The sequence below is a fragment of the Pyrus communis genome, chromosome 9, assembly GCF_963583255.1.
Source record: "Pyrus communis chromosome 9, drPyrComm1.1, whole genome shotgun sequence".
Classification (NCBI taxonomy): domain Eukaryota; kingdom Viridiplantae; phylum Streptophyta; class Magnoliopsida; order Rosales; family Rosaceae; genus Pyrus; species Pyrus communis.
Window position 1 is genome coordinate 5,280,194 of NC_084811.1, and position 12,813 is coordinate 5,293,006.

Below are 12,813 nucleotides of genomic sequence, written 5' to 3' on the forward strand. Positions count from 1 at the left end.
TCAAAATCTGGTCATTTTTCATATAAAAATTTATGAAATGTGTACATTCAAGTATAAAGCCACAAGGATAGTGATGTTTATTATTACCCCTTTCTCTTTATGTGTTAATAAATTCTCGTTTAATTATTTAATCTAACTGCTTATAAAAATATTCTGCAAAAAATATGCCCACAAAAACAGAAAAGGATTACATGGGAAGAAAAATTAAGTTCAAGAATCGCTACCTAAAGGAAATGATCATGTAATTCTATAGTTTAAAAGTTAAATTTCTCACAAATAAGAAGATCCAATTGATTGGATTTAGTTTAAAGTCAATGGGGTCTCTTAGATAGTCTGGGAAAGAAAGGATAAAATAGTCATTGCATATGGAAACAAGCAATGACAGAAGGTACCCAGCACAAGGCCATTATTGTAAAATTTGTTTCTCCTTCATCTTCACTCCCCCATCATCAACTCTCTCTCTCTCTCTTCTGCCCACAACCTACCCAAAAACCGAAAACCAGAGTCTATCTGCCCGACGGTTACTTCCCAAAACACCATTATTCTCCATCTTCTTCCACCTATAAAATCAACTCCCATTTCTTCATCCAAATCACAGAAAAAAATCTCAGACCATGAAGAGGCAAAAGACCATTCGACCCAACAACACCAACAACGACAACAACGTCTTCCATGTTCTGTCCGATGAAATCATATTCATAATCCTCGATTTCCTCGAAAAAAACCCAATTGACAAAAAGTCCTTCTCTTTGGTCTGCAAGTCCTTCCACGCCGCAGAATCCAAGCACCGCAAAAAGCTCAAGCCTTTACGCTCCGACCACCTCCCGAAAGTCCTCCACCGCTACCCAAATGCCTCCCACGTCGATCTCACGCTCTGCTCGCGAGTCCGGGACGCTTCCCTTGTCGCCATCTCAAATGCTTGCAGGTCCAGCCTCCGATCGATCGATCTTTCGCGGTCGAATTGCTTCTCGGGAATTGGATTGCTCAGTTTGGCTGCAAATTGCAAGAATCTGGTGGAGATCGACCTGTCGAACGCCACCGAGCTCAGAGACTCCGCCGCGGCGGCTCTGGGGGAGGCGAAGAACTTGGAGAGGCTGTGGATGGGGAGGTGCAAGATGATTACGGATATGGGTGTTGGGTGTATTGCAGTTGGTTGCAGAAAGCTGAGATTAATTAATTTGAAATGGTGCCTCCGTGTTAGCGACTTGGGGGTCGGATTGCTTGCTGTAAAGTGTAAAGATCTTCGAAGTTTGGATCTTTCTTACTTGCCGGTAAATTCTTGTTTTTACTGATTTAAGTTTATGTTTTTAGCTTTATACCGTTAATGGTAAATGGTTGCTTTTTATTTATTTATTTATTTATTTAATGTTGTTTTATTTTGAAAAGCACCCTGCTTTTGGATTGTCTTTGTCAAATTTAATGATTTTTAATGGCTGCATAGTGATATGTTTGTTCATGATTTGCTGCAGATCACAGATAAATGCTTACCGTCGATCTTCGAGTTACAATATCTTGAAGATTTGGTTCTAGAAGGATGCTTCAGTATCGATGATGATAGCCTTTCGGCCTTCAAACATGGGTGCAAATCGCTTAAGGTAGATCCTATGCTTAGCTGGTTCGGTTCGAGATTGCCTGTTTTCTTAGCGTCTTGTTTTAATCACATATTGATATGATTAGCTGGTTCTATTTAACATAACATCCGAAGGATTAGATTTGGGTTGTCATATGTGCAATTAAAAAGTCGAAAACTTTGACTCTTTCATTATATTTCTTCTGATTACTCGAGATTCTTTTATTGGGACGATATTTAAATTTGATGCTATTCAGGGTAATAGACAATTCGTGCTAGTTACTCGTCAGAGTTAACATTTCTGTTTTGACAAATTTTGACACATGCTGTTATTACCTTTGACAGAAACTTGACATATCTAGCTGTCAGAACATTAGTCATGTTGGGTTGTCAGCCCTAACGAGCGGTAGTGACGGATGTTTAGAGCAACTCGTATTGTCATATGGCTCTCCTGTAAGTATTGACTTTTGTGAAGTCTGTTTAATAGTTAATAGTGTGATTTCTCAACTCATACGTTGCACTGTGGTGGCACTGGTGGTCAGGTGACTCTTGCTCTTGCCGATAGCTTGCGAAAGCTTCCGACGTTGCAGTCAATCAAATTAGATGGTTGCCTGGTTACCTATGCTGGACTAAAAGACATCGGAAACTGGTGCATTTCTTTAAGGGAGCTGAGCTTAAGTAAATGTGTGGGAGTGACTGATGAGGGTCTCTCCTCTATTTTGAAAAAGCACAAGAATCTGCGGAAGCTAGACATCACATGCTGCCGAAAGATAACTATTGCTTCTATTGCCCAGATGTCAGAATCATGTACCGCACTCACTTCTCTTAGGATGGAGTCATGTACCCTGGTTCCTCGAGAAGCATTTGTCCTCATTGGACAGAGATGCCAAACTCTTGAGGAGATTGACATAACAGATAATGAAGTCGACGACGAAGGTTTTTCCTCGCTCAACCTCAGTGTAATAAAGAACTTCTGTTTTAATTGCTTATTTTTGTACCTTCTATGTGCAGGTCTGAAGTCCATTTCTAGATGTTCCGACCTCTCCAGCTTAAAAATAGGAATTTGCCTGAACATAACTGATGACGGCATTGTGAACATTGGCATGCACTGTTCGAAACTAGTAGAGCTCGATCTATACAGGTGTGTAACTTGTGATCCTTGAACAGTTGAACCTTTGTTATAATTTGTTTTTATCCCTTCATTTTCCCTTTGTGCACAGAAACGTGTAGGTCATGCAAGTGCAACAATGTTATACAGTCTGCCAGAGAAACTACTGAATGCTTAATCTAAGGTCTCGTTGATTTCAAAGCATGCTAATCTATGTCGTCAAAAGTCTTAACTAATTCATATAGGAAACAAATCCGAACTTCTCTACAAGATCTTCTGTGTTGGTGCCAAATATTTGTTTGCGTAAACATCTATTCATGGACTGACAGGACAAGGAATTAATCTGAATGTGTTTATTTTCTTTAGGTGCACAGGAATTTCAGATGCAGGCATATCAGCTATTGCTAGAGGTTGTCCTGGACTTGAGGTTATTAACATAGCCTATTGCAAAGACATTACTGATAGTTCGTTAATCTCGTTGTCAAAATGCTCAAGTCTGAATGCTGTTGAAAGTCGAGGATGTCCTCTTATCACATCTCTGGGTCTAGCAGCAATTGCTGTGGGATGCAAGCAACTGACCAAGCTGGATGTAAAGAAGTGTTCAAATATTGATGATGCTGGGATGATCCTGCTTGCTCACTTTGCTCAGAACCTTAGACAAGTACGCTTTCTCATTTCTCGCTTTCATGTGAGCTTACAGTTTGATAGACACACTTGTATTTGACCGGACCGTTCCTATTGTCTTGCAGATTAATTTGTCATATACCTCAGTTACAGATGTGGGGCTGTTATCCTTAGCCAGTATCAGTTGCCTACAGAGCTTAACCATCTTGCACTTGGAGGGCTTGAGCCCTAGTGGACTGGCAGCTGCCTTATTGGCTTGCGGGGGGCTAACTAAAGTAAAGCTCCAAGCAACCTTCAAGTCATTGCTACCCCAAGCTCTTTTCGAACATTTAGAAGTGCGCGGTTGTGTATTTCAGTGGAGAAATAAGTTCTTCAGGGTAAGTGCTTTTACTTTTTAATCATCAAAGCTACGAAGATGCTAACTATCCAGAAAATTTGTTTAGTCTGATGTCATTAAAGATCTAGGACATAACTGAAAAAAATTTGTGATTCGATAACAAACAATAATCAAGTTACATGTTCGTTGCACTCAGATTTGTGCTTTCGATCCAATATCCCTGCTAGAGAACTCATAATATTTGTCTGTTGATTGTACTTGACTTCAGTTTGTATTATTGACAGGCTGAATTGGACCCTCAGTGTTGGAAAATACAATTAGAAGATATCATGCAATGAGTTTTCCCCACGATTGTTTCGGCTGCGATGTTTTAAGTATTTTTGGACTCTTGTGAAGAAGGCAAAGTCCTCGTGTTGCTTGATGTATAGTACTGATTTTTTCTTTTATTTGTCACAGCTTACTGGATGTAAGTTTTTCGAAGTTGTGAAACCTTGACACAAGGGCTTTGCTATGTAAGCTGTAGACTATGGCATCAATCTTACCAAATCCGTCGAAAAGGTTTAATGAATGGATGGTTTGGATGCTACGTTAAATGTTCATTTTCCTTGTAACTCATGTACTTTATCAACTAATGAGTTTGGTTATTGTGATATTTGGAGCATGACTTCGGATGAGTTTGATTTATGAGATTGCTGTATGAAAGTGGTTAGTAAACGTTCCCCTTATTTTTACCTTAAAAATACCAATCATTTGAATCACATGAGGAAGGAGTCGCAAGAAAAGTATGAATTGAGACTTAGAATTATTTGTATGATTGTATTATATTCTCTGTACCTTATTATTTGGGTATCATCTTGTTATTTTGGGATGTTGGAGTAAACTAAATTTGATCTTTTTTAATACATTTAGAAAAATTATTCAATAGACGAGGGAATTCTTGCAAGTAAAGAGTACAGAATTATTTGGGATGTTGGAGAATTCGTGTAAGTAAAGGGTAGGGAATGTTCGAGTATAGAAGGGGGCCAGTGAAGAGTAGAAAATTATTTGGAAGGTTGGAAAATTCTTCCGAGTAAAGAGTAGGGAATGTTTGAGTTTAGAAGGGGCCAGTGTGATATTAGACAAAGAACACGACATGTGTTAGTTAGAAAAAGGGATTAAAAGGTCATGTGACAAATGTCTAGGGTAACAGATGCAGATTAACTAGGTAAGTGAAGGGTTGTCTTCTTTTGTAGAGGTGATATTTAGGTGGAAATCAATGAGGCTTTAGGATATCATTGTAGTGCTTACACATGTTCACTCTCTTTTCTAGTCACAAAGACTTTGTTGTTGTATTTTGTGAACCTCAATTGCGCGAACGCCTCGAACAAGCGCTCGACAACGTTGAATGAACATTCCATAGTGGGTGACACCAACCCACTCTTTATATGTTTAGTTCTTCTCTTGTTTTAGGTTGCCACTTTGTTCTTGAATCAACATGCTCAAATCTTCATTATAATCGGCGCTCTCCAACATTTATTGTATTGACATTTCGGACGTCAGCTTCAAATAAGTATCAGTGAACATATCATATAATCAACTATAAAAAATCCTAGTAAAAAAATAAATTGAAGATTGAAAATATTACAAATTTCAGCTTGAGTTTAGCTTCAAATGGCTAACAAACAAATGAGATTGCTCCAAAAGCTTCGGATAAAACAATTTTTGATCAAAAACTGCAAACCCTTTTCTCAAAATTGCACTGAGCAAACAGGCTCTAAGGTGGAAGGAAAGAAGGCTCGCATTGGTTATAGGAGGACCAACAGATTATTTGTTAGTGGGTTTCTAGCGAACTACATAAAAAGAAAATGTTCTCTATAATCGTTTGCTTATTTGAGAAGTTTTTTTCTTGAAGTATCTGCGTTGTAAAGGAGGCAGAGTTCTCGACTTGCTCCATGTATACTGCTTTTTTCGTTTCTAGTTAGTCATGTAATTATACTTTATTAAATGATGCGTTTTGGTTCTTGTGATGTTATTTTGGACATGAACTTGAGAGATGAGATGGCCTTTGTACAAAAAGGAATATGCATAATGTTGCCCTAAATATTATCCTTATTGGTGTAACAATGTGGAGATGACCCACATATGGTTAAAGATGAGGAGTGGAAAAGTAGAAATGCCAAAAAAACGTATGTTGTAAATAGTATAAGTTTGGTTTCATTACTGTTTTGGTGCATAATCAACATGGATTAAAAGAGATTGTGAATTTCTTTAAGTTAAAATATTTATATATATCTCTGCATGCATACACATGCATCATATGATGAGTACATAGATGAAAAGTATAAAGTAATACTCTTACTTTTCCTCGCATTTCCTTTTTATGTTCATTTCTCTTTGGCTTGAAACGTTTCCATAAGGATTCTCATGACCAAATAATTCTTTATTTCTATGCCACCTGGACAATCTCAACGAGCCTAATCAATAGCTAAATGTAGCTGTCGCAAAAAATAAAAGGTCTCGCCGGGATTCGAACCCTGGTCGCTGGATTCAAAGTCCAGAGTGCTAACCACTACACTACGAAACCTTTTGGCTCAACTGGCGCCTATTAATTATATTTGTAGCAGTGATTCTACGGTTAAATTTAATTGCCAATTCTAAGTTGGAAATTTTATTCCAACCCATATAACTTCTTTCTACACTCAACTTAAACTTTAGGAGGGGTGTAGTCAAATAAGGATTGAGAGGGATTTTCAAAAAAAAGACTTTAGAATCTTAGTGTAGTCAATTAGGATTTTACAAGATTTTAAAAGAATCCATTCAAATATAGGGGTAGTCAATGAAAGGATTTTAAAAAATTTTAGAATCATGATGTAGTCAACTAGGATTTTAAAGGATTTTTATAGAGTCCATGCAAATCTATAGGTATTAAAAAATTCATAGATTTTGAAAGATTTTCTTCAATAAGAGATTTTGCAAGATTTAAGAAGGAATAGTAAGCGTAACAAAATCCTACTTCCACCCCTAGGATTTCTTTTCAACCTCTCACTTTCTTTCTCTCTCTCCCCACACTACAACTCCAGCTTTCCTTCTCAATCTCTATTTTTTCTGAGAAACCCATCCTTCCTTCCTTCTGACGTCTCAGCCACCCACCCTATCTTTTCAATATACAATCAATATTCCATTGTATACAATCGTATACAAAAGATAGCAAAGTTGATCATACATTTGGAGATAGGACTGGAAGAAGGCGAGAGAGGGGGTGTGGATAATTGAAGGGTTTGAGTTTCATTTGTTGGACTGCATTTTTCCTACCTTTGCAACATCCACTCTTCTCTCTCGCATTTGCTAATGGACTCCTTCATTTTTCCTACCTTTGCATCATCCATTCTTCTCCCTCTTTCTCGAATAAGAGGAATCACTTTTTAGAAAAATTCAAAAGCCGAAAGCTCTTTCATGAATGAATGATTATGGTGGAAGGTTTCTGTCGTGGAGGACCATGGACATGGAGGATAGGGGTTACTTAGTTGGGAGAACTGGGCACAGTTCTTCATTCACTTTCAAGTTTAATCTTATTTTTTATTTTAAAATAAATTTTAAAATGGCAAGAGTCTCTCAAAATCCATTCAAATCTTTAATCAAAGTCCATAAGAATCCTTTTAAATCTTAATCAAAATCCATAAGAATCCTTAAAAATCCATTTGAAAGTTGTAAGGATTCTACAATCCTTTGAAATCTGTCACTTAAAAAAAAGTCATATGAAATCCAAATTGACTACACCCCTATTAAATGTGAATTGTTTTTTTTACCCTATTACATGATTACCATCATGTACAAGATGAAATTAATAACAAAATGAAATTTATCAATAAACCCACACCCAAATTAAACCTTACCATCATATAATGTTTATCCTACGTTGGCTAAAACCCTACGTTGATCCTACGTTGAAATGCTTTTTTTTTTTTTTTTTTTTTTTTTTTTTTTTTTTGGTCGTTTGACTTCTATTTTTTATAGAGTTGAGAAGATGAGATTTTGAGTTTCAATTTACGACCATCAACACTGAAAGTTGAGCAGATGAGATTGGTGGGTTTGGGTTTCACTATGTAGGTGGTGGTGAAGCCTCACCTTGGACTTAAGACTCTATTCTTGGTTGAATATTTCAGCAGAAAAGAAGTGGTTTCCTAGCTTAAGAAGGAGGTGAGTGTTCCCGACGATAAGGCACCTCTAAGTATAATGCATCATCTCCATGGTAAAGCTTGGCAAGCTCATCCTCCACTGCTACGGGACACACAAACTGTCCATCACCATTCTCTATGCCTATGGCAACTTCGTCGATACCCCTAGCATTCCCGCCTAACTGCTGCATATCACAATATCTGCATAGAAAGAAAAGTTATTATCAGTTTATTTTCTATGATGTTTTAAGTCTAGACATATGAAAGCATGTACTTTATGTTTATGCAAATACAATCACGGGGACATGGATATCAAGAAAGCATATGGAAGATTCATAAACAAGTTGAAACTTCACCAAATTATTCAATTGATATTTTGTTTTTTAAATGGGTGTAAAGATAAATTCACATTTTGAATTGGGTTTGTGAGGGCAATTTAGGTATAAAATTGGGCTTAAAGAGATACTAATTCTTTCATTAAAAATAATATAGGTGTAGAGAGTAAGTTTGGTGTAGAAATAGGTTATATGGGTTCAAATAAAATTTCTCAATTTTTTTTAGCTAAAACACCTTGTTTTTAGTTTACTCGAAAAAAACTTTTAGGTAATATATCATGTTTCTAGTTTACATTCCAATAAAAATTCAACAAATACTACTATAATTCAAAATAATTACATGATTACCACTTAATCCTACCTCATTTTTTTATTGACCAACTTTTTCCTGCGCCCAGTTGATCAAATTTTAGCTGATCAAAAATTTCAATCTTAATTTTACTGTCCAAAAGTGACCTCAAAAAAATATGTCAATTAATGAAATTTTCATAAGTTCTCCAATTTTATTATGTATACATGCCAAAAAAAATAAATAAATAAACAATAAACAATAAACTCACAACAAAGCATAATTGAAGATGAAAAAATTACACATACTATTTTTTTAAATCACTGGTTAACTCTAACTTAAAATTTACGATGATTGAACAAAAATTTCTGCAACAGTGACAATGGCGACAGACAAAAATATAAACGTTTATATGCTTATGTGTATTTGCCCACCATTTGGTGCTTAATCCAAAAGGAATGGAAAAAGATTGGTAGTTTTTTTTAAATGGTAGTGATATTCCTTTTACTTGTAAGTGAAATATTCTAGGTTATTATTAGCCCATTGTGAGGCTTAACTCGCTCTCCACCCCTTAGTATAGATAATATCGTTTGTTCAAAAAAAAAAAAAAAAACTTTATAATATTGGTATTTAATTTGAACTTACATTTTGTTTATTGAGTGATGCTAGACCCACCACATTATCTTACTTCTCACCTACATTATAATCCCGCCCATCCTAAAAAGTTAAAAAATTGAAATGTGTTGTAGGCCTCTTTGATTGAATGATCTAGGGTTTAGAGAGAGAGAGAGAGGGGTTCAACAATATTAAGAGAGAAGAGAAATTGATTTAATTGTGAGATATCTTTGATTCACCCCATTGTGCCTTTATTTATAGTAGTAGGATATGTAAAAACATTTCCCTTTAGGATTACAACATTGAATAGGTAATCTACTCATAATAGGAATATAAGACACATTCTCAGATTCCCTAGGATTTACACAATCACATTCATATTCTAATTATGACTGCAACACTTCCTCTTGAGTGTGTAAATACTCAACAAACCATCACATCAGATCTTCAGCAAATAAGGTAGAATAGTTGATGAAGTCATTAGCACAACGGATGATCGCGAGTCTCAAATTTAAGTGAAGAATGCATTTGTAGTAAAACTCACAAAACCTTGCTATGGTAAAACCCAAGGCATGGGGAAAACCCATAGACTAAGGAGAAAAGTGAGAAGTATGCATAATGTCTAAAAATGAATGTTAAACTGGACGAAGGTAGTAAACTCAATGGAGTATGATCATCTCATAATGGGTGCTTCATTAAAACCTTGTTAGGTAGCAAAAACCTAGTGGGAAAAATGCTCCTAATCATAGGAAAATAGTACATTAAGATCATGTGAGTATACTTCTAGATACTCCCTATGAGTTGGACATAACTTCTAAATAAGAAAACTACAAGCGATTCAACTTAGATAATTTACGCATACCAATTCCTTGGACGAGCTTCTGAAATGTAAACTTAGGCAATGACTTGGTGAAGAGATCGGCCAGGTAGTCCTGGGAACAGATTTTCTTGACTTCAATATTCTGATGCTGCTGCTGGTGTGAGTAAAAGAACTTTGGTGCTATGTTCTTGGTGTTGTCTCCCTTGATGTATCACTTCTTCAACTACTTAATACATGCTGCATTGTCTTCAAAGATCGTCGTAGGAAGGTCAATGACTAATGTAAGACCACTAATGCTTCAAATATGTTTTATAACTTCTCTCAGCTAAAAGCACTCATGCGATGCTTCATGCACGGCGAGAATCTCAACATGGTTAGATGAAGTCGCAACTAGCATTTGCTTGGTAGACCTCTAAGATATAGCGATGTCTCCAATGGTAAAGACATAGCCCGTTTGAGAACGTGGTCCATGTAAGTCAGACAGATATCCAGCATCTGCGTAACCAATAAGGCGAGAATCAATATGAGGGTCATAGGGGGCGGCAACACTTGGAGATTCGCGGGTATAAAACAAGCCCAAATCTGTAGTACTTTTGAGGTAGCGGAAAATGTCTTTAACACCATTCCAGTGTTTGCGTGTGGGCGCATTATTGTATCTTGCCAAAAGATTCACAATGAAAAGAGATGTCGGGTCTAGTGCACTGAGCCAAGTATAATAAAGCCCCAATTGCACTTAGGTAAGGAACTTCGGGTTCCAAAATCTCTTCCTCATCCTCTTTTGGACGGAAAAGATCTCGTTTAGCATCTAGAGTCTGAACGACCATGTGTGTACTTGAAGGCTTCACTTTATCCTCATTAAAATGACGCAACACCTTTTGGGTGTAGTTCGATTGATGTACTAGGATTCCATCCGAACAATGCTCGATCCCCAGGTCGAGACAATATTGAATTTTCCCAAGATCCTTCATCTTAAATACCGATTTCAAGTGTGCAGCAATTTCCTCAAGCTTTGCGGGAGTCCCAATAAGATTCATGTCATCGACATAAACTGCAACGATTGCAAATCCGGAATGTGACTTCTTTATGAACACTCATGGGTATAGTTTGTTGTTCACATAACCCTGACTTATCAAATATTCACTAAGATGGTTATACCACATCCACCCGGATTGTTTTAATCCGTAGAGTGACCTCCTCAACCTAATTGAGAGAGTGTTTCGTGGTCTAGAATTATTTGAACCAATTAATGGAAGTCCTTCTGGAACTTTCATGTAGATTTCCGTATCTAAATCTTCATAGAGATACGCGGTTACCACGTCCATAAACTGCATATTCAGTTTTTCAAAAACTACCAAATTGATTAGGTAGCGGAACGTTATAACGTCCATTACAGGGGAATACGTCTCCTCGTAATCAATCTTTGGGCCCTGAAAGAAGCCTTGCACTATGAGGCTTGCTTTGTATCACACTATTTCATTTTTCTCATTACGTTTCCTCACGAAAACCCACTTGTAGCCAACAGGCTTCATGCGTGGTGGTGTAGGAACAATAGGTCCAAACACTTTACGTTTCGCGAGCGAATCGAGTTCGACCTTGATTGTTTGTTTCCAGCTTGACCAATTGGTTCTACATCAGCATTTATCGACGGAACGTGGTTCAATGTCATCGCTAAGCATGATGTCAGTAGTTACTAAGTACGAGAATGCATCATCGACGATCATCTCATTCCTATTCCAAACCTCATCCAATACTGTGTAGTGGACTGAAATCTCACGATTCTCGGGAGGTCGTCATGTTTCATCTGAAGCATCACCGTAATCTAAAATAACCTCATGCGTTGGAACGGATGAGTGAGCGATGATCAGATTCAAATTAGGGTCACAGTTGGTGCCATTTTTCTCTTCCGAAGTTGTGAATCCTTTGAACTAAGGGGTCTACCACTCTTCAAGGTTGGAGCAGATGATTGGCTAGCCGCCAATATACCTTGCCGGGTGGAAGGTACGGCCTCCCCACCTTCGAGGACGGTCTAGCCTTCCTAGGCAGGTTGTTGACGTACGCGGGGTACATCTATCCTTGCAGGTGTGTTTACAGCGGGTATATGTGATCTTGTAATCTTAGCTAGATCATTAAAAGCATCTAGCATGCTTTGAGCAATGCTTTGAAGATTTATAATTCGACGCACCTCGGTTTCAGACTAGGCAGTACGGGGATCTAAATGAGACATAGTGGGAGCATACCACGACAATTTGCAGCGTTCTACGGGAACATTATTATGTTTATCTCCCCCTAACGACTGGAATACTGTATAATCAAAGTGACAATTCACAAAACGTGTGTTAAAAAGATCTTCTGTTAAGGGTTCTAAGTAGCGAGCAATTAATGGCGAATCATAACCGACATAGATTCCCATTTTTCTCTAAGGACCCATGTTGGTACATAGCGGCGGCGCTATTGGCACATAAATGGAGCATCCAAACACCCGTAAATGTGAGACGTCATGCTCATATCCAGTGATCAACTGTAACGGTGAATGTGGTTGAGTAGCGGTGGGCCTCAGGTGGACCAACACAGCTACGTGCAATATTGCATAGCCCCAGGCAGGTACCGGCAGTTTGGTTCGCATAACCAAAGTCCGAGCTATCATTTGAAGGCGCTTTATGAAAGCTTATGCTAGGCCGTTTTGGGTGTCAACATGGGGCACAAGATGTTCCACATCAATCCCTACTGACATGCAATAATTGTCAAAAATCTGTGATGTAAACTCTCCAGCGTTATCCAGTCGAATTGACTTAATTGGATAATCATGGTGGTGATCCTTTAGCTTAATGATTTGAGCTAGGAGTTTAGCAAACGCGGTGTTGCGTGTGGACAACAAGCAAACATGTGACCATCTTGTCGATGCATCAACCAACACCATAAAATATTTAAATGATTCGCAGGTTGGTTGGATTGGTCCACAAA

At 37.6% G+C, this 12,813-nt stretch overlaps 1 protein-coding gene and 1 non-coding gene across 2 annotated transcripts; one reads left to right on the forward strand and one right to left on the reverse strand.

Annotated features, from left to right (window-relative positions):
- Window positions 1-475: 475 nt before the first annotated feature.
- LOC137745332 (F-box/LRR-repeat protein 3-like) lies at window positions 476-4,310 on the forward strand. The gene is made up of 8 exons (XM_068485276.1): window positions 476-1,271; window positions 1,470-1,595; window positions 1,916-2,023; window positions 2,113-2,506; window positions 2,582-2,711; window positions 3,045-3,339; window positions 3,428-3,679; window positions 3,924-4,310. Exons 1-8 carry the CDS (start codon window positions 615-617, stop codon window positions 3,975-3,977), a joined length of 2,016 nt encoding a protein of 671 aa, XP_068341377.1. The 5' UTR covers window positions 476-614; the 3' UTR covers window positions 3,978-4,310.
- A 1,820-nt stretch (window positions 4,311-6,130) lies between these two features.
- On the reverse strand, window positions 6,131-6,202 carry TRNAQ-UUG (transfer RNA glutamine (anticodon UUG)). The gene has a single exon. It is a non-coding gene; the product is annotated as a tRNA-Gln (tRNA).
- Between the last annotated feature and the right edge of the window lie 6,611 nt (window positions 6,203-12,813).